Source organism: Sardina pilchardus, chromosome 2 (genome assembly GCF_963854185.1).
Source record: "Sardina pilchardus chromosome 2, fSarPil1.1, whole genome shotgun sequence".
Lineage (NCBI taxonomy): Eukaryota > Metazoa > Chordata > Actinopteri > Clupeiformes > Clupeidae > Sardina > Sardina pilchardus.
Genome location: NC_084995.1, coordinates 20,997,122 through 21,018,088, shown reverse-complemented (window position 1 = coordinate 21,018,088; position 20,967 = coordinate 20,997,122). Strand labels below are relative to the sequence as shown.

General features: G+C 40.4%; 5 protein-coding genes across 8 annotated transcripts; 3 read left to right on the top strand and 2 right to left on the bottom strand.

Annotated features, from left to right (window-relative positions):
- Positions 1-1,985: 1,985 nt before the first annotated feature.
- On the top strand, positions 1,986-8,498 carry p2rx3b (purinergic receptor P2X, ligand-gated ion channel, 3b). Its single transcript, XM_062521404.1, has 12 exons — positions 1,986-2,390; positions 2,615-2,750; positions 3,159-3,230; positions 3,574-3,649; positions 4,150-4,243; positions 5,036-5,113; positions 5,492-5,633; positions 5,784-5,920; positions 7,009-7,102; positions 7,279-7,344; positions 7,495-7,572; positions 7,807-8,498. The coding sequence occupies exons 1-12, from the start codon at positions 2,266-2,268 to the stop codon at positions 7,942-7,944; spliced, it is 1,236 nt and encodes a 411-aa protein (XP_062377388.1). The 5' UTR covers positions 1,986-2,265; the 3' UTR covers positions 7,945-8,498.
- A 139-nt stretch (positions 8,499-8,637) lies between these two features.
- On the bottom strand, positions 8,638-12,391 carry si:dkey-9i23.6 (uncharacterized). Of its 4 annotated transcripts, none has more exons than XR_009936380.1 (7): positions 12,253-12,391; positions 10,999-12,060; positions 10,756-10,862; positions 9,986-10,469; positions 9,637-9,824; positions 9,331-9,533; positions 8,638-9,242 (listed from the first exon to the last, which is right to left on the bottom strand). XR_009936380.1 is itself a non-coding variant. In XM_062521383.1 (7 exons), the coding sequence occupies exons 1-7, from the start codon at positions 12,259-12,261 to the stop codon at positions 9,186-9,188; spliced, it is 2,013 nt and encodes a 670-aa protein (XP_062377367.1). In that variant the 5' UTR covers positions 12,262-12,391; the 3' UTR covers positions 8,638-9,185. The 4 variants fall into 4 exon arrangements, 3 of the variants coding, with proteins under 3 accessions (XP_062377367.1, XP_062377356.1, XP_062377374.1); XM_062521383.1 differs by having other exon boundaries at positions 9,637-9,727; XM_062521372.1 differs by having other exon boundaries at positions 8,638-9,533; positions 9,637-9,727.
- Positions 12,392-12,958: 567 nt separating this feature from the next.
- Positions 12,959-13,932, top strand: tmem187 (transmembrane protein 187). Its single transcript, XM_062521346.1, has one exon. It carries the CDS (start codon positions 13,069-13,071, stop codon positions 13,828-13,830), a length of 762 nt encoding a protein of 253 aa, XP_062377330.1. The 5' UTR covers positions 12,959-13,068; the 3' UTR covers positions 13,831-13,932.
- On the bottom strand, positions 13,887-20,247 carry si:dkey-9i23.8 (C-X-C chemokine receptor type 6). Its single transcript, XM_062521336.1, has 8 exons — positions 20,064-20,247; positions 16,441-16,502; positions 16,030-16,172; positions 15,439-15,628; positions 15,136-15,274; positions 14,721-14,885; positions 14,537-14,615; positions 13,887-14,218 (listed from the first exon to the last, which is right to left on the bottom strand). Coding segments are annotated over exons 2-8 (984 nt in total). The 5' UTR covers positions 16,442-16,502; positions 20,064-20,247; the 3' UTR covers positions 13,887-13,951.
- ndufs8a (NADH:ubiquinone oxidoreductase core subunit S8a) lies at positions 17,097-20,965 on the top strand. The gene is made up of 7 exons (XM_062521359.1): positions 17,097-17,189; positions 18,135-18,192; positions 18,340-18,405; positions 18,785-18,874; positions 19,114-19,286; positions 19,781-19,909; positions 20,114-20,965. Exons 2-7 carry the CDS (start codon positions 18,150-18,152, stop codon positions 20,243-20,245), a joined length of 633 nt encoding a protein of 210 aa, XP_062377343.1. The 5' UTR covers positions 17,097-17,189; positions 18,135-18,149; the 3' UTR covers positions 20,246-20,965.
- The last annotated feature ends 2 nt before the right edge of the window (positions 20,966-20,967 follow it).

Sequence of the window (20,967 nt, the reverse complement as noted above, 5' to 3'; positions counted from 1 at the left end):
TCTAAGTGGATGTACACAAGGAAGTCTGTGGCTTCACAGTGGTCAGAGATAAAAGATGGAGATGGAGGATAGATGGAAGTGTGTGGCTTCACAGTGGACAGAGAGGAAAGATGGAGACTGATGGAAGCTAGGACTGCCTGCTGGTAATTCTACACCCACTACTTTACACACAAACCGCATGCTCACACACACATGCCCATTTAAGGTGCATTAACCCGTTTGACCGCCCATACACATCTGACAACACAATCAGTTATGTCCTTTCCTGTCTCCTAGTCCTCCTACATAACCTCTGCCCCTTACTCATACACACACTCACACAACCAACTCTGTCATTAGGCAACAATGATATATATTTTGCTCATCCTTTTTTGAGTCCATTTTTAGCTAGGATTTAACATCCTTTCACCGTCCTTTGTCACTTCTCTTTTTTCCCAAATCATCACCATTATGTCAGCATTTAATGCATCTCAATTGATATTCTGTAATGTTCTATATGATGGTGTATGTTTTCCATACCTTGGCACGTTTAGACTCTTTGAGACTTCTTGATTTGCTACTTATGATTCACTGTCTGATGGCAGTACCATTTACCTATACCTCATTTGTTTTATTATTATTATATTTTTTTATGAGACAGGACAGTAGAAAACAACAGGAAGTGAGTAGGAGAGAGAGTCGGGGTGGGATCCGGAAAGGACCACGGTACGGGAGTAGAACCCAGGTGGCCAGCGTACGGTGCTGGTGCCCCAGCCAGTTGCACCACAGCTGGGACCACCTATACCTTATTTACTTCTGTATTTACCTTTTTAAATTTATCTTATGTTTATCTTATTTACTCCCCTGTTTTTCTTTACCTTAATTACTTTCGTATCGCTGTTTGTAATGACTGTTGCTCCTCGTTCAATCTAGGCACCTGTATTTTAATGCGGTTTTCCACTTAGAACTGATTGACCATGTGACAGAGGTTTCAAGTGTGTACACACTGACTATTTCATCCCTTTGAATCAAGATAATTTCTTCACTGCCTCTCACACACACACACACCCGCCCCCACCTCTCTCTCTCTCTCTGTCTTTCTCTCCCTCTCTTACTAACTCACCCTCTTGTCCTCTCCTCCCTCTTCTTTCCAGGCTCTTGTTTCAAGTGGAATCTAATAAGGACTGAGAAGTTCTTTGCACATGATCATCATCATCATGGCCCCGATAGCCATCTGCGTGAAGTCCCCCACCCTCCGCAGGCACTCCACTGTGCTGAGTGTGAGGAGATGGCTGCCTTATCATGCCACTACAGCCCTCAGTCTTCCTCCATTAGGGCCGATCCTCCAGGGCACTGAATGTCTGACCAATCGGATGTAAAGTGCTCTAGTGCACATCTGTGTCCTTGCGTCTGTGTGTGTGTGCGTGTGTCTGAAAATGTATGTATGTTAAAGCAGTCACATGCATAGAATGTTAAGAAGGCAGTGTATGTACTTAGACACATTGTAAACTCTGACGTTTTCTATGTGGACCAGGCACCAGGTTATTGATCTGGTTAAATGGGTATATGCTACACAGGTTTGCATGGGGCCCCTGGGACAGAGTCATTAGTTACAGCTTGTCATTGCTTCCCTTCTACGTAGCATGTCCATCACTTAACTGGAGTAACAACTTAGATGTAACATACAATTTGAGGAGGCTTTTCGGAGGGGAGCAGTTGAAGGAAGCAGTGGTGTTGAGTGGCATTGGATTTGTGTGAAATTTCATCTTTCATTCTGTAATGGACACAAGTGGAGATTTGATTTACAATTATGTATGTTTTTTTTCCCTTAGATGACATGCATAAGGTTGGCAAGTGTCACTGTTTCGCTGGGTAGGGTCATTAAGAAAGGGGAGGGCACTATTTAGATGGGAAAGGAAGAGGAGGAGAACACGAGAGAGGGTGGAGAAATTGTTAGATAAGCAAAGAAAGAGAGAGAGAGAGAGAGAGAGGGAGAGAGAGAAACAGACAAGGAGCAGAACATAAATGGTTCTTGTGACTTGTTGGGATATTTTGGTCTTAATCTTCCTGGGCATGGAATTCAAAATGGAAATACATTACTTTGGAGAGTTTTAAGTGATCTCACAGAGACGGTCGGGGGATTGGACAAAAGGCTGGGCAAAAAGGGCACTGTGAGGGTATTTCGTAGATATTTTCTTTTCTTTCTCACACATACACACACACACTCTTGGACAGACCATTCACAAGGAGACGACAGGCAACCCTCTCCCCAGCACCAGTCTCAGGATGATAGGGAGCTGTATCAAAGACTTCTTCACCTACGAGACCACCAAGTCTGTGGTGGTCAAGAGCTGGACTATTGGCATCATCAACCGTGTCGTCCAGCTTCTCATCATCACCTACTTTGTCGGGTCAGTACCAGCATGTGCTTCCATTTGTGTTTCAGAAATGCATTGTACAAATATTTGGTCTGGTATGTATCGTATACTGATTTCAAATTATTTATTGTAAGTTGAACATTTGTGTGTCTTTGATAATATAAAGGATTTCTTCTTTAGTGTTTCACCATAAATATTCTATTTATTGTCTCTAATTAGTCTCTCTCACACCCAATCTATTTGATTTATCCTCTCAGTTGGGTGTTTATGCATGAGAAGGCTTACCAAACAAGAGACTCATCCATTGAGTCATCTGTCATGACCAAAGTGAAGGGCTTTGGCATGTACAACAATCACATTATGGATGTGGCAGACTATGTCACCCCCACTCAGGTAATACAGTCTCTGAAGCATTTTTTCTCATGCCTCAAGTCCTTTCAAGTGTGTTTCGGCCAATAACCCACACATAATGAGGCTATAACATGTATTGATTGTAACCATTACACCAACACATTCTGGTAAAAGTGCCATGTTTGATGTATTGTGGGCATGGAGACAGAAAACAAGATGGAACTGTGTGGAATGCGTAAGGTGCCTGAATAAGTAAGAGTTGCATGATTGATATAAATTACATGGATTGACTGGTTCTGATCTTGATTGATGTAAATCACATGGATTGACTGGTTCTGATCTGATTGGTGTAGATGACAGGTATTGACTCCGGATCTTGATTTCTGTAAATGACATGGATAGACTGATTCTGATATGAAATGACATGGATTGGCTCTGTCTCCCTCCCAGGGGGCATCTGTATTCTGTCTCATCACCAAGCTCATCACCACAGAGAACCAGGTGCAGGGCCAGTGCCCACAGGTGCGCCCACACACAGCTGGAGCAGCAGACATACACACACATATCAACCTGTCCACATTGAAATGATTGAATGAATTAGGGAAAATTAAATATAATTTAAAAATGTTTCTATTCTAAAATATTTTTAAATATGTATTTCTTTGTTAGTATTGACATGCCATCAGTTGCATTGTGACATAATTAAATAATGACATCATTGTAAAAAACGATAGGAGAACTGTGAAAGCTGTGAATCTGTAGATTTAGTGTTGACAGACAGTAATTGAATCACTAATGTTACAGTCTGTTACAGCATCCTTTACTTTGCAATGTTGCTCATATCCTCCCAACTCTGTCCCCACAGTTTATGTCCCCAAAAGACCGGAAATATATCTGCAGCAATGATTCAATGTGCCGAAATGTGAGGTCGCCCAGTAATGGTGAGACAATTTCAACCCCCTTTCAGCTTTCACTGTTTCCTCTCTCTCTGGTTAAAAATCAGTTTCAACCTCTACTGAGGGTTAAACAAGGGTTCTCTCTTCTCTTGCACTTGTATGCACTCTCTCTTTCTCCATCTCTCTCTGTCTGTCTCTCTCTCTCTCTCTCTCTCTCTCTCGCTCTCTCACTCACTCTCTCTGAGTGTCTTTCTCTCTGCCATGGATCGTCATATTCATTCCTCCCTGAGCTTTTTGTGGGAGTGTCATGTAATTCATATAATCAACTTTTGTAGAATCAATTTACAGTTCCTTCCATTTTGAAAACTTCTGTTTGAATAAATCCAACGACTTGCTCAGTACAGGATAATCACAATATCTAACACAAGCTTTTGTGTTTTGGAATAATAAGGTTATAAGGTTACTCATGACTGTTTGAATAGAAAGAGAAGAATAAAGCAAAGAAAGAAAGAACGGCAAGTCAGATTATCCTTTTGTTCTGCCAGGTGAGTTGACCGGCAAGTGTGTGCCCTTCAATGAAAAGAACAAATCCTGTGAGATCAAAGGCTGGTGTCCTGCTGAGAATGATGAGGTCAAAATGTGAGTGTGCTCACCTGAGCTTCTGTCTGTGTCTGTCTCCTTACTAATCTCTATATGTTCATATTTCCCACTCCTACCTGGTCAACACATTATTTGTTAATTTATCTTTAGCCCATCCATTACTCTGTCCATGACCATCTGTGCAATCAGCTCATTTCCCTGAATAGTTTGAATACCTTCAAACTATTCTTTATTCTTTCAAAGCAATTCCTGATTCTGGTTGTACACATATGACCACAGTAGAAAGAAGATAACTGTAAACTACCCAGTGTGGTGGATATTACACTGTATGAATTATCTAGTGTTGTTGATATTGTATTTTCTGTTTTATTGTTTCAATGTTATGTTGAGTACATTGAACTGGAGAGAATGATGAGGTACCAGCCCTATTCATTTCAGTAGTTGATGCTATGCATGTCACAAACGTGCAAAGTAAGATTGAGATGGAAAAATGTAATGGTCCATTGAATGGTGACATGTCAGAATGTGACAGAATTTGAAAATAAGAGAAAAGATATCTGCACACTGTACAGTGCAGTTTAAACAGTACAATGTTTTGACCGCTTTGGTCTTCATCAGGTACATCGGAGATCGGAGCGGTCAAAGTTAAAGTTAAATTTTAAAGTGCACTGGCAGCATGTAAGACAGTGTGCAGATATCTTTTCTCCTGTTAAACGGTTAAAAATTGCGAAAGAAAACAATGTTGAAAAATATAGTTGTGCGTGCATTCCTACAGTACGTGAGCCCCCTTTGGGCCAGGGAATAATAACATTGTGTATGTCTCTCTCACAGGACACCGATGATGGAGGTGGAAAATTTTACAATCTTCATCAAGAACAGCATTCGCTTTCCCCTTTTCAATTTTACCAAGTTAGTGCCCCCCATAAATGGCATAAACTGCTTATATAACCAAGTGTGATTAGTCTTACATTAAGGTAAACAATCTAGTTAAAACAGGCAGACATGATAATAGGTCAAACTCATTTATTTATTATTAAATTAAGTCACAATGATCTTATGAGAAAGCGCTAAGTAAGTCTCTTTTACTTTTATTTTTTCATCTTGATATAACACTAATAACACTTGAATAAGCAGTTTTGTCAGTATACACACAGAGATCTAACAGTTCAGACATCACCATGTTTTCCATCATTATCATAAATGCCATTGTCCTGACATAAGCATGTTTTCTTTCTGTCTGTCTTCCTCTCTATCTTCACCTTTCTCTCTCTATTGCTCATTCCTCAGGGCTAATATCTTGCTCAACATTACCGACAGATACATTAAATCATGTAATTTTGATCCAGTTCGAGAGAGATACTGTCCCATATTCAAAGTGGGTGATGTGCTTCGATTTGCCCAACAGAACCTCTCCATTCTGGCCGACAAAGTTAGGATCACTTCCATTCTCATCTCTCATCTGTCTTTCCCCCTCCATTACATGGCATTTCATTCCACAACATATATGTCTTTAACCTCTGTGCCTTTTCCATCTATCCCTTACTTTCTTTCCCTATCTCTTTCTCTCTCTCTGTCTAAGGGAGGGGTGATTGGGATAAAGATTGGCTGGGTCTGTGACTTGGACAAGTCTGAAAATGAGTGCAACCCCACGTACTCTTTCACTCGTCTTGATGGCGTGTCACAACAGAATAATGTGTCTCCCGGATACAATTTCAGGTGCTGCTACAGATTTTTTTCATATACACCTTCACTTCCTCAAATAGAAATGAACATCATTCAGTATGTCATGAATGTTTGGAATTGGTTGTTTGGTTGAATTATGTCTACAGTGTATATCTAACGATAACCATGTTTGCAAATTGCTGTTTTGTTGACACTCTGATGATCTCTGAATGGTGACCCCAAGCACTTTGACCAGGTGTCAGGGCTAGGATCAGGGTAGGGGTTGCTGTGACATTAGGATTAGGCTAAGGCTGTCGTTATTAGGGTTAGTTGACAGGTTTTAGGAATTAAGAATTAAGTTGATCTTCTTGGGAGTGTTTGTGCCACTGAGATATCAACTGACATGGGTTCAGGCATTTCTTTACATAAAATGGATTTGTGCATATAAGGTATACAAATGAGACATTAGCTGAAATTCGGAATAGTTCTTCGACTTAGAGATATAGTGTGAGAGATAATGTGAAATAAATGTTTGCACTGCAGTAAAACGTAAAGATGTTTCTGAAACTGAATGTCCATTAAAACACTTTCAACATCTAACAATGATTCATAACAACAGTGATACATTCACTACTTCACAATCTGAAATGTACGTAAAGACATGCGATAGAGAAGTTTATAGTTTGGCGAGGTCTCTGACCATGGTCCTGAAGTGTTTGGTGGGATTGTGCAAGAGTCAACTGCGCTGGCAGGAGTCGTGCAAGATCCTGTCATACACCCCTTCATCCTTAGCTGAGGAAGACTAGGCATGAAAGGAGGTGGTGGGCTGTGAGCAAAGATAAGTCAATGCTGCTGCATTGGCAGGAAGGCTAGATTGCGAATAAGTTACCTGACAGATGAAGATGGAGATGTGGAAAATTCTGCCACGCTCCTCCTGAACTTCCATTTGTAAACGCCATGTCATTCATTTAAACAGGCTGTTCAAATAATAGCTCTCAAAGCATTACTTAATCTAAAAGCTTTTTCGCTGTATGTACATTATACATATTGACCAAATTAATCAAAAGTAAAGCTTAATGCACTTCTTTGGTCAATTTGCTAAACCTCATCCTTTAAGATGTTTTTTTTTCTGTATTCTGTAGGTTTGCCAAGTACTACAAGTCGGAGAATGGAACAGAGCACCGCACTTTATATAAGGCCTATGCCATTCGATTTGATGTGATAGTTAATGGCAATGTGAGTCATATTAAAGGCAACGTGCATGTGTGTGTGTGTGTGTGTGTGTGTGTGTATGTGTATGTGTGTAGGCTATTTGTGTGTGCACATATGTGTTTGTGTGTATCTGTGTGCATCTGTGTTTTATAGCTATTCGTAAATCTGTGTTAACTAACTTTGTATGATCGTTTTTGAAGGCGGGGAAGTTCGACATGATACCTACTCTTATTAACATGGTTGCAGCCTTCACGTCCGTGGGTGTGGTATGTACTATCTTCCTCTTTCTTATCAACTTAACATCCTGATCATGCATTACAATCAAATGTCTCCAATCAAATTAAAGTAAAATGCACAGATGAGTCCAATCAAATTAAAGTAAAATGTGCTTTATTTTATTACCTTCAATTTACCAGGGAACTGTACTCTGTGACATCATTCTCCTAAACTTCCTGAAGGGAGCTGACCAATACAAGGCCAAAAAATTTGAAGAGGTATGTCCTTGTGCAATGTTGTTATATACAGTTTAGGAACTTGTAATTGTCCTAGGCTTAAAACAATGTTAAATGTTATCAAGTGGGCAATTCCCATAATGTATATCACTTATTTCCTCCATATAATTTATTGTCATGCCCATGCTGACCATTACTGTACCCCATCCAAATCATAGATCTTGAATTTTCCCTTGGGGATCAATAAAGTATCTATCTATCTATCTATCTATCTAGATTACAGAGGCTGAAGTGGAGAGGTCTGCCTCCATAGATGGCATGTATCGGACCAGAGAGCAAAGTCAGCTGACCATCAGGCTGGATGAAAAGGACTCAAATGACTCTGGGGCCTTTTCCTTGGGGCGGTATGGTTAACAGATCAAAACAATAATAAAATAATGTAGTATTTAAGTCTTAAATTAGTATAGAGTGTAAAATATTTGTTTGTTTGTTTGCCCATTTACTTCACCACTATAGCAATAAAGACATTTCAAATTATTGGTTTGTGAATGCCCATAAAACTATTGAACATTTTTGTTCCAGACCATTGATAGTGTAATTAAAGGTATAATGCAAGATCACGTAGAATAGCGATTGTCATAGATCTTTTGGATGGTCGCATTTAACAAAACAGCATGTACTCTACATTGTCACTGGTTAATTAGCAATGCCTATTAGAAGTTATTGCTGGCATTCTTGACTGTATAATTACCACTCAAGTCCAATCAATAAAATGTCATGTGACCCTGAAGTAGCTTTGATCTGATCAAGTTCACAGGTGTCGTACATGGTATAGACATGGGTAAATGTTAATGTTTTGAAACATACAGTATGCATCCACTCTCTTTGCATTCTCTCTCAAGTTTCTCCCCACAAACTTTGACTGCTCTGGCTAGCAGTCGGTGCTGACAGGCAAGCTCTTGTCCCGCTTAGTTGGATGCTTCCTTGTTCAGTTTTTGTACATTAGATTACTTACATTAGATTTTTTGTTTTCTTTGAATGTACTGTACACTATGTTATTATAGAGAGTATGTTGATTGCTATGACAGGTTGAGAACTGCAAAAGTATTGTGGATTAAAATTGCTGACCCATACCTTTAATGTGCACTCAATTAATGCATGTTACTGGGCAGATACATTCAAAAGCTGCCTTTGTTATTTGCATGAAGCCATGCAACATACACACATTTATCTTTGAGCCATTTTGGTCATGTGAAAAGCAACGGCTTCCTGCTTCTAGTTGAATGTTTTACTGAAATACAGTACATTTGAACAAAACACATTTCATTTTGTGTATGAAATATGTGAAAATACTTTGTTTTATCCTGTACCTCTTGTTTTCTGTGTGTGTGTGTGTGTGTGTGTGTGTGTGTGTGTGTGTGTGTGTGTGTGTGTGAGTGAAAGAGAGTGAGGACAGTTAACCTCCTACAGCTGATGCAGAAGGACATGAATTACTCAGTAAAACCAGTGAATATCACTAATCTTAATCTGTCACTATATTCCTTTATACACCAGTACATTTTTGTACACTTTGTACACTCTTCCATTTTTCCTATTTGATAGACAATCAGGTTTCCCCAGATCATTCCACTTTTGTGAAGGGATATAGAGGAAGATCAGTGCTTTGACTTTCCCTTCGTCTTAGGAAAGAATCCTTTCCATTTGGGCTTTGACTGAAAGAGAGGGGCGACAAAGATTTATATTTGAGAATAACGAACAGGTGTGTCTGAGCCAAAATGACAGAAATGACCGAATGATTACCTTCTCAGCCACAGATCCCAGTGTTTGCGATGACGTGCTCTGTTGGCTGTCAGTTAATGAGGGGTGGGTGTAGAACACTGAGCTGGCGAAGACAGTGGTTTGAGAGGAGGGGGAGGGGGAGTGGGAGTGGGAAGAAGGCAAGAGCTGCTGGGGTGGCTGGAGCACAGAGGAAGGGATGCTGTAGAACGTGGAACTCTGTTTCTCTGCAAAGAAAGACAGAGAGCAAGGACAGAGAGTGAGAATAACATGCGAGTGTTTAGTTACCACTGTGACCTACATGTTTTCCCTCACAACAGATTGTCTCACCTTTCTTTTTTTTGCCTGGTGGCCGATGTTTTCTCTTTTTTCCCAAGCTGATTCGAGTCTTCAGCATACTATTGTCCAGTAGTTCTTGTGACTAATGCAGGGGCAACAGTACAAACAGTGGTCATGCAAGTGACCAGTTCATATCGCTCAACTGAACCCTACCATCAAACAGTTTCCTTTGATTTGCCCTATATTGTTTTGAACACAGAAAACATTTTTATCATATGCTTATTGTGTATTGTTTTAGCATAAGTATTAGTATACTTTTAATTATCCCTTCATAGTGTACATGTGTTGTAATTGTAAAGCTATACAAAATTTGAGGTAAGATTCCATTTTTGTTCCTCACCTTTATGACAGGTAACTCCAGGGAAGGGAGAGGTTTAGACTTCTTCCAGTTTGGGGGCATAGGAATCATGTATTGCACATAGTCATAACTGTCTTCTGATTCCTCTTGATTACCGCTGGGATTGGTCTTCTTTTCTGGTGGCTTGTCCACTTTCTCTGTGGGTATGGCATAAATATATATATTGGATTCCACTCCTGCATCATGTTGGTCTCCTTCTGTTCCCTTTTTGTCAATATTCTCACAAGAATGGGCACTTCCAGAATCCCTTTCTGACCTTGAGCCATGATGCTCCAGGTTGGCAGTTACTGACATTTCATTGTCATGACAAGTATGGACACTGCTAGTCTGTGATTGGTCAATGTCCTCTTCTTGGGACGTGCACTCTTGGACTGGTAGGTATTTTGACCACTCATCTCCTGTAAACATTTCGTCCATTAAGTTCATGGAACCTAGATCCAGCTTAAAATCACGAAGTGTAAAGCCCCTGCCAAAATGAAGAAGAGATGTTGACTTGAATACAATGTCTCACCAGCCTAGACCAAGAAACTGAAAATCTTCAGTGAGAAAGGATGTAAAATCTTATTCTACATTAAAATTCCACATTAGCATATCTATACATTAAATGTTAGAAGTGGGCAGTAAATGTCTGTTTCTCAAGGTCACTGAGTACTGTCAGTGCAGAGAAAAAAAAACAGCTGAAGGAGCCACATCTGGTGGCTTGTTGTGTATATTAGGCAGCTGGCATTAATGTTCTAATGTGTTTTTCTCACCTTTGTAAACATGTTTTATTCTCACTGGGTCCTTGTTCCTCATAAAAGGTGGTAGGACTGATCATGGCCTTTTCCACAGGCAGAGGATCCGGTTCCAAATAGAGATTCTAGTTCAACATACAGAGTCTGTTTAAATTGTACTTGTTTACATTTACTAAACTGATTATTGTAGACTCATAACACTGCTGAATATGCTAAATGTTCCAGTAACTGTACTAAATAAATGCATTTGCTGGCACTCACCTCCTTGTCTTGGCTACTTCCACTCCCTTGCTTCCTTTCATCTTGCTCTCTCCACTTTTTCTTCAGTTTCTCCTTCCCCTTTTCTGACACCTTCCCCAAGGAGGTGTTTGATCCTGTGGGTCTGGTTTCGTCCCTTATTAACGAGGGGTCCTGGGCAGTATCGGCACTGTTGCTCTTGTCAATGTCCTCACAGTCCATTCTTAGATCCATACCCTGATTATTATTTATGATAGTATTTGGTGGTTGGTCCCCACTCCTTTGTGTTGATGTTATCAAACATGTTTTTGTCTGTGTTGGGGTATCCATAGACAGTTTCACTTTCCTTACCCTGTAGCATGATGGATTTGAGATAAGAGTGTTGTGAGTCTGCACGGAAGATAGGTCAGGCAGTGTTTTGTCAATGCTTTGAGCGAGAGACTCCTGCATGCTGGATAGAGGAAGCACGTCCTCATATGCGTCACTGTCTGTGTTGTCTCTGGAGATTTCATTGTGCCCCTTCATTACGTCCTGTGAATGGGCATTTCCTAAGACTGACTCTACAGTTCCACAACTTTTCTTTATTTGCGATGAAATGTTAGAAGGTTGAGTGTCTTGATTATGTGATGAATCCTCATCTGACATGATCGGAATTTCAAAGGAAGACTTCCTTTCTTGTGTCTCTGACATAGTAAGTGATGTTTGAAAGCTTGGCTTTGTCTTCCAATGCAGCTGCTCTTCTCTCTCACCTGGTTGGTGGTCTTCATCTTCACTCTCCTGCTTGGAGCTTCCCAACGTGTCCAGTGCATAGGGAAGGAGAAACAACTGTCTGCGCTCCCATTTGGGAATTGCACTTGGCGAATTCTCGACATTCCCCTGTTTTTTAGCTGATAGTTTAGTGTTGAACTTCCTGCTTGATTCCTGCAGATCATAATCACCCCCAGTAAGAGTACTTTCCTCTGCCAGACTCCCCCCTGGGGACCTCAGATCAAGACTCCGGGAAGGTTCATCTTTCCTCAGTCTCTGAAGCATCGACTGGAGTAAAGAGCCTTTTGACGCTGTGGCTAAATCCTCTATATTGGCAACCTAAAGTTAAAGCAAAAGAATTACAAAAAATCTTAAAATGTTACAATAGTTCTGTTATATTGATATGTTTTACTGCCCAATACACTCAACAACTTACATTCAAATCAAATTACGTTTTTGGTAACTACTTCATTTAAATCCAGTCTTTCAGTAGGTCTACTTTTGCATTACACTGTCTCTCAGCAAACCTACCTCTGACATTTGGGTGTCTATTGAGGGTCTGTCTCACTGCTTGTATCCTTGTGCTTCTGGTCGCCTGTTTATTCTCAGCATTCGTACACTAACTAACTTCAGCTATGTAATCTCTTTCCACACCTCCACAGCCTCAGGCAGTTTCACTGTGCCACCTGTTTCAAATGTAGGAGTACGGATTGCCAAAACTGCAATAACCTGTTCTTTTTCGAGGACTATGTGATTGTGGCGGCACTCAAAGTATCTCAGCAATGCATCAGGGTTGTTAAATGTGTTTAGCGCCCCTGCTTCATACATGTGTAAGATTTGTTGATATTATTATTATTATTACCTCCACCAAGGAGGTTATGTTTTCATCGGAGTTTGGTTGTCTGTTTGTTAGCAAGATAACTCAAGAAGTCATTGGATTTCGATGAAATTCTGAAATGACCCAAGGAAGAATTTTGGGAGTGATCCGTATCACAGTCGAGACGGTTTTGACTTGGCGGAGGTGTGCGCTCTCGGAGTGCTTTTCCAGTTTTATTTTTTGTTTAACATCGAAATCAATGTGTGCACATTTTCCTTGTGTATAAAGTATCATATTGCCCGTGAAACAAGCAGGATTGTGTGTGCGTGTGTGTGTGTGCCCGTGCGCGCGCTCTGCGTTACATTCATTTAAAACAACTGCAGTCCAATTGAAAGAGAAGCTGTAGGTCATGTGACTTTGTTTCCGGAACTGAACTTTGTCCCCGTTTTCCTCCCAAATTTAGAAGAATTTTATGTAGCCTAGCAATTTCTGCCTCTTGAATTGCAAGGCCAACATCAGATGTGATTATAATGGTGAGCGCAGCAGTTTGCCACGTCTTGATTCCATTTGGCCTGTGCGTCGTTTTAGCGAGCAGTGCATTATTTGACAACGTTCTGGTGGATCTGAGCTATGATCACTACGCAGAGAAAAGAGTTGAATGGCTCCCCGCTTTTCTGGCTATGCCGTTTAACTGCCTGGTCAACGTGGGGTACATAATTATGGGCACTTTTTGGCTCCTTAAACGCATGCAACCTCGCGACAGTAAGGAATGCTATTTCAAGGATGTGTTTGCTCTCATGGCCATTTTGTATGGACCTGTACAATGGATTCGTCTTTCGTCTCTATCGCGGACTCCGGCAGTTCTGGACCAGTGGTTTACACTACCCATTTTCGCGTGGGTTCCGATCTGGGGTCATTTTATAGAGCACGGTTGGTGTCCGCGATATGTGCTGTTCGCCGAGTCCATTTCCATCCTGAGCTACGCACTAGCCCTGTTTCACGACCTGGGATTTGATGCTGCATTGGTGTGTCACGTCTCTATTGCTGTATTCAAAGGCGTCAGGATTCAAAGAAGTCACGGAAATGCAACTTCATTGCGCTACCTAGTGTTTGCTGTGCTGTCGTGCAGCGGCTTCGTTGTGCTGAAACTTTTGGATCTTAGTCTGGCACACCACTGGTTGTTTCAAAATCTTACCGGACACTTTTGGTCCAAAATATGTGACATTCTTCAATTCCATTTTAGCTTCTGCTTTCTTACCTGCCTCAATAATAAAGGACAGAAAATGACTTAGATAAAATGGGTCATGAATGATGACATGAAAAACACTTTGCCAATGCAGCAGTTTGTCAGTTCATTTATTTTGGACAAAACAATATTAAAGGAATATTTTCAGACAAAGATTTTTTCATTTTTCATGAAGGAACCTTCATTTGGGCAATTGTTATTATCTCTGCTGGTTGACTTTTCACCATCACTAGTTTTGTAATTCTTGTCAGCTCAGGCTCAGACAGGCTCAACTTCCGACTAGTCCACAGCAAAGCAAGCAGTGCCTGCCGAAAGTCTTGATTGGTACAGTAAAGGATGGGATTCAAACCACAATCCATGTAAGCCAGCACAGACGATACTGTCCGCAGCCATTCAGGTGAGGGGGACAGGTCCAATCTTCCAAGCAGTATCAACTGAGAGAAGGTGAATGTTGTCATTATTCTGATAGCCTAACAAAAGCTTCAAGCAATTTTTTTCAGCTTCCTGATAAAGTCAGTGCATCTTTGTAAATAGGGCTTAATATGCTGCAGTGCAGACAACTGTAATAGATCACACCTGCGTGTAATTTTGACTGTGACTAAACCCTCTCCTTTGAGTGCAAGGCTCAGCAAATGAACTGTCAAATGGCAAAGTGGCCATATTTAAATTGGCTATCTAAGGTCATGAGTGCTTAACATGTACTGTTCATTAAGACTGAGACAGCATATTGACATCACCTGTACTTGTCTTACCTCAGAGACTGCAAATGGGGTGTAGCATAGCAGGTAAAAAACAACCAGCAGAGGTGCCACAGAAGAGAGGTCATCTGGGCTATCGAGAAAGAGTGAGAAAGAGGTAGAGGTGAGGTCACGAAAAGGGTGAAGGCTATCAATGTGATAAAAACAATATAAAAAGCCAGATAATAAGTAAGTATACTTGTTGCCATGTTTCCCATAACCAGCTGCAGACAGGAGAGAGCATATCAACATCAGCAGAAAGGGGAGGAAGACGCAGACAGAGAATGCACAGAGGATGTAGACAAGCATGTCAGAGTACACGCTCTCCCAAAAGACTGCACACAGCATCTCAGCAGAGTCATACCTGGGAGACAACACTGCCATTTAGCTCAATATTTAAACACTATTGAAAGAAATAAAAGTAATTTAATTTAGAACAGCGATAAATCAGAAAAACATTTAACTCAAGTTAGAATTTAAGACAACTCTTATTACACCATTCCACTGGTGGTTTTATGAGCACGGTACAGATCAGGAAGAGGTGTTCATTTTAAAGCCTTTTATTAATAACTACGTGAAAAATGCTGTCGATGTTCTGTGCCTCCCTCACTCACTTGATCCAGCCATATATTACTGGCACAATCCCGAACACCACACCAAACAGCCAAGAGGTGAAACATGCTAGTACCATGATGACAGACCAACAACTTCCTGTTGAGCGTATGCCCATGAACCTTTGGACACACAGGATGGCTAAGACACAAAGGATAAGTCATGAGAACCTGATAAAGCATCCACTACAAAAATAGCAAGTAGCCTAAAGGCAAATCTGAGTTGTAATGTTTAAAGCAAAATTTCATGTGATTAAAAGAAATTGTGACTTCAGACATGCGAAAAAATAAGCTGTAAATTTTCACCGATACTTCCAATGGATGAAGTCATGAAGGTGAACTTGAACAAACTGACCACCTCACACCATGGAGACCTCTGGCCCCCAGTGAGAGTGGCCAGCAACGAGCCAGAGATGATCAGAACAGAGCAGCTGAGGTCAGAGAGGGTGAGGCTGACCAGGGGAAGCCAGTGGACGCACTGGAAATGATATTTACACTGAAAGAGAAAATTCACATCAGATAAAAGAGGGTACAGTGGCACTCCCATAAAGACAGCAAGGTGTCAATGTCAATGTCAAGTTTATTTCTATAGCACGATTTACAGACGGCTGAGCCGCACCAAAGTGCTTTACAGTAAAGTGCAAAAATGCAGTAAAAAAAAGAAACACACATTTAGTTAAAAAAAATACAATAAAACAAATAAAACAAAAGGAGAAATATCAGAAGGTAACCATGGGACACTGTAAACAGGTGCTTAAAAGAAGGGGAACCCTAATTAAAAGCAAGTGCAAAGAGATGGGTTTTTAGCAGGGATTTAAAACTGTGCACAGACTGGGCCGCACGGATGTGGAAGGTGTGCAAGGTGTGAGGCATGGTCATATCAATTTTTGCCCTTACCACAATTTTGACAATTAGAACCAAAGTGTTTCCAAGAATACCTAGCACCATCTCAACACTTAGCACAGCCACAAGCAGGGATTTCTCTGCCCTGGACCATGGCCTGAGCTCCTCCAGTAGTGCAGTACTGTTTGTTGTATTCACTGTTGAAAATGTGTTGCATGAGAATTATTTGCGTCACAGTATAAAAAGCGCATTGGTCATCAGTTTATATTATTCCCTTATCTTAGCCTACTCATTTGAGCTTTAGTTGTGAAGGAAATCAACACAATCAATCACAATATACAGTAAATTAAGATCAGTTATTCATTAACCCAGCCTGTTTGAATTATAATCAGGAAATGTAGGCCTACCAACAGTAATTGACTAGCCTATGTACAGTATATATGAAATAACCTTTAGGCTACTTACTGATAAAGGGAATGGTGAAGTAGAATCAGAGAGGGTTGAGGTGGTATTCTCAATCTAGAATCCTGCTTAGATAGAAATGACACTCACACACACACACACACACACACACACACACACCGTATGTCACATGAACTGCAACATCACCAGGCATCCTCTAATTAAAATGATGCTGGCTCAATGATTTTCTAAATTGTAAGCCCCGCAGTAAGCATATTGGAGTTGCCAAGAACAAAGGTGACCTAAGCCAGTGTTTGCAGTCAGGAGGCGAAAAATATTTTGTAATTTAATGTCACATGAGGTTATTATAAGTTGTATAAAGCCTCCTTTGATCTGGTTTCTTCTATCTCTCACCACAGTATCCTGATGAAGGTTGTGCTTAATGCCATACCTCTCAGGACAATATGCATGAGTGCTAAAGCCTACTGATCAAAATAAATAAATGTCTGAAAAAATAATACAATAAAGAAGAGAAAACACAGGAAGAATATGTATATTGGATATATTATACATTTTCTGTAGCAAAAACAGTCCCGAAACTAGAGTATCGTTTATATTCCCTTTTTTTAGGCCTAATAACAATTTGTTCATGACACAGGAGTCAAGTCGTACCTCGGACCTGAAAGTGTTAACGCAGCAGAGTAACCGGACATATTTTAAGTAAGCAATCTGACGTCACGTCCTGTGCTCATATCGTGCATTTCCTCTGTCGTCCGCTGTTCTGGTTAAGAAGGCCAAATAGCGACAACTCGGTGAGTTCAAATCATTTTAAATATATGGAATCACTACATGTAAGGTGCAGTTTATGATATGAATGACGTTCGTTATTGTTCTAACAACACCCGTAGAGCTTGTGGTATTTTATTTGGTGAATAATTGGTTGTACGCCAGTCATTGAAAGTCCTTGAGAATCTACGGTTAGCTTGGCATAACTGGCTAACGTCACCCGGCTACAAATGCAAGTTTACTAGACTCTGTGACATTCGGACTCAGCTCCAAGATTTATCGAAACCTTTATATCATATTGGATGACCTTCGTTTGTTAGCCTATGTGATGCATTTGTAAGATGAGGATCAAATGCAGTGGAAATATATTGAACGTTAACGTACGATACAACTCGTGTCCTTAGGTAACCTAACTTTGATTAGCATAGCTAAGATACATAACGTTGACATAACCTTACACGTTGATATAATCTTACAGTTAATTAATGCTAGCCAGTGACCACCACTTATGTTAAGTCATTAGGCGATATTGTGTTTATTATATGCTATGTAACGGAGTCTGTAGCAGCAGTGTTGTGTATTGCATAGTCAGTCAACATGTGGAACAATTTGGTAACCAAGACCAAGTGTCAACAAGTTTGTGATTATAGAGCCACAGACCTTGGGTGTTTACATCCAACGTTACATATACTCTATGATGGAGCCTTTTTAAACGTTGTAATGTGTTTTAAAGAACAATATTTATAATTTTGAATGAATACTCCATATTCTTTATGAATAATCCATAGTCCTTTTTTGTTTTGGTTGTGGATGTGCTATGTAGGTCACCACAGACTATGTTAATATTAGGCTACAGTACCAATCAAACACCAAGGCTTGTATGACCGCTGTACTTGTCGTGATTAGACTCGATGACGTTTACTGTTTAGGTCTCCTGTCCTCACTGACATAAGCTTATGTCTTTTCCACAGCGAACTCCAGGCGTGATGTCTGCAACGTTACGTGTCCTGTATTCAGTGTCCAGGCCAGGTAGCTTGAGCAGTTTTGTGTGCTTATAAAAGAAAGCTAAAAATAGTGTTTGTATTGTTTTGCACATTGGGATTATTTTAAACATGCATGGCACCACTGTTCATCAAAACATTTTGTTTTAAATTTCTAAACATATTCTTTCCTCAGGCACTTTCGCCCTCAGCCACAGTATAGTACGTCCCATTAGCCTCTCGGCTCAAAGGCAGGGATTCAGTAAGTATAATATTAAAGGATTTTCAGACTGGCAAAGAGTGTTTTCTGCTTTGCAAAGAGGAACCTGTTGCATCTATTACTCATTATGGCACTACTATCTATATATCTAGAAATACTATAATCAAGAGCCTATGTATGTATGTGACAAAATGCGTACATTAATTTTGAGTCATTTGAACTATGCCCACTGAGCACGCCTAATGTTCAATCTTAAAAGATTGAGGTTGGTCTTGTGATAGCCAGACTAGCAATGATCTCTCTTGGAAATAAGTAATTGGTAACTCAACAGAAGCTAATACAAGCCTTGTTTTTTTTTTTTTTTTATCACTCTACTGTTTCAACAATAGCCATCCATTCACTTTGTCTCTTTCTCTGTCAGAGTATGTCAATGCTCAGGAGGCTGCCGAAGACATGAAGTCCATTACAGACCGTGCAGCACAGACTCTCCTATGGACTGAGCTCTTCCGAGGTTAGGCTTTTCCACTGACGTTTCGAGTAACCATGCCAGTACTGTATTTGTAGGTCAGAATGTCATCCCTTCAAGGTTATCATGCTTTCTTGTTCTGTTTGTAAGTGGGGATTGGCTTCTGATATTTCATTCAGAGCTTCCTTTCATTGAAAGGTTTTAAGGATATACATAAATATTGTAATGTATGTTTTGTACAAATGCAAAATCATTGAGATGTCCTGTCCTCTTTCTCTCTGTAGGTTTGGGTATGACCATGAGTTATTTGTTCAGGGAGCCAGCTACGATAAACTACCCTTTTGAGAAGGGCCCTTTGTCTCCCCGCTTCCGTGGTGAGCATGCGTTGCGCAGGTACCCCTCAGGAGAGGAGCGTTGCATTGCCTGCAAACTGTGTGAAGCCATCTGTCCAGCACAGGTAAACTGTATCTCAATGTCTATTATTGTGTTCTATTATTCCTGTTATTGGTTGTTATGCTTTACAATAATCCAGCACTTGCTAAATTCACTAATTGAGGTTTTATAGGTGTGTTGTGGGTGCGGTCGCACTCTTTTGAAACACTCTCAAACGTTCATAAAAGCCTTTCTTGAATTTGGCCTCATCCCTGTTTTTACTGTCAAAACATTGTACCTAATGAATAGGTTTACTTAGGTTTGGCCAATTCTTATTTTAGTCTTCATGCATTGGAAGGAAATTATCTTTTATAGTTAAGTAATTTACTGGAAAGGGAATCTTCAATCTTACTATTGTGATCGAATTTTTACTAAGGTACTATTAATAATTCTGATTTACTTACTAATTAACCCTACTACTCCTTGCGCTAATCTAGTTGCTACCGGGACTCTGAGTTGAGTTGAAGCATGAGGAATGGTTAGCTTCTCACTGACACTCCAGTCTTCCCTCTCTCTCAGGCAATCTCGATTGAGGCGGAGCCCCGTGCTGACGGCAGCAGGAGGACAACGCGCTATGACATTGACATGACCAAATGCATCTACTGTGGCTTCTGCCAGGAGGCCTGCCCTGTGGATGCCATTGTGGAGGTGAGACTTTGCACTGCACTGAATCGACTTATGGTGTAGTTATGTTTCTCGTATCAGACACTGTAAACTTGCAATGTGGTATAGCATTCATCCCTCAATGGTAATTCTTGTGAAATTCTCTTCAAGGAAATTCCTTGAAGATCTTCATTCTCACCATGTGTTAACATTTCTGCTTTTGCCTTTGCGTGTCCCTTCCTTTCTCAGGGACCCAATTTTGAGTTCTCCACAGAAACTCATGAAGAGCTGCTGTACAACAAGGAGAAATTGCTCAACAATGGAGACAAATGGGAGGCTGAGATTGCTGCCAACATTCAGGCTGACTACCTCTACCGATAAACAGACAAGCGTGTACAGACACATGCATACACACACACACACACACACACACACACGTATACATAATGATTGATTTGTCACACACTGACTGACTATAAAGGGACATTGACTGACAGTGACTCCAACCTATATAGATTCATACATACACACATACTCTATAATGGACTCAGACTTTCCCTGTGACTTGGTTCTGCCACTCTTTCTGACTGACTACTGTACAGTACAGTACACAATCTTAGGCAAGCACTTCTCATTGTCATCTTAAAGAGATGCCCCAATTTTGTCTGTCACCCACACCATAACCTCACCCCATGTAAACATGCAGGTAAAAATACAAACAGTCTGTTTCGGTGATTGCTAAATTGCCTCTGAATTCACGTGTCTTTCTTTCCTCCGTCAAGAAGACATTATGGTCGACTTTTATGCCTTTTGGTTGATGTTGGGTAGGTGTTACATTTACACCAAGGTGTGCGCTTAACACAGCAACTTCTTCTTCACACCAAGGCAGCCAATATCCCTCAACCTTTTCCCAATCATTATTTAACCTACAACTGTAAGAAGGTATCAGAGCTGTTATCCAGTTAGCATTACGTTTGACTGCCTTCCTAAGAAAACAATAAAATATGTATGAGTTTGTCATGACGATTGTACAGAGATGAAATACTTGTGAACTCTAGGAAATGGTGATTAAATTAATGTTCTGTCCAACGTTTTAAACAAGT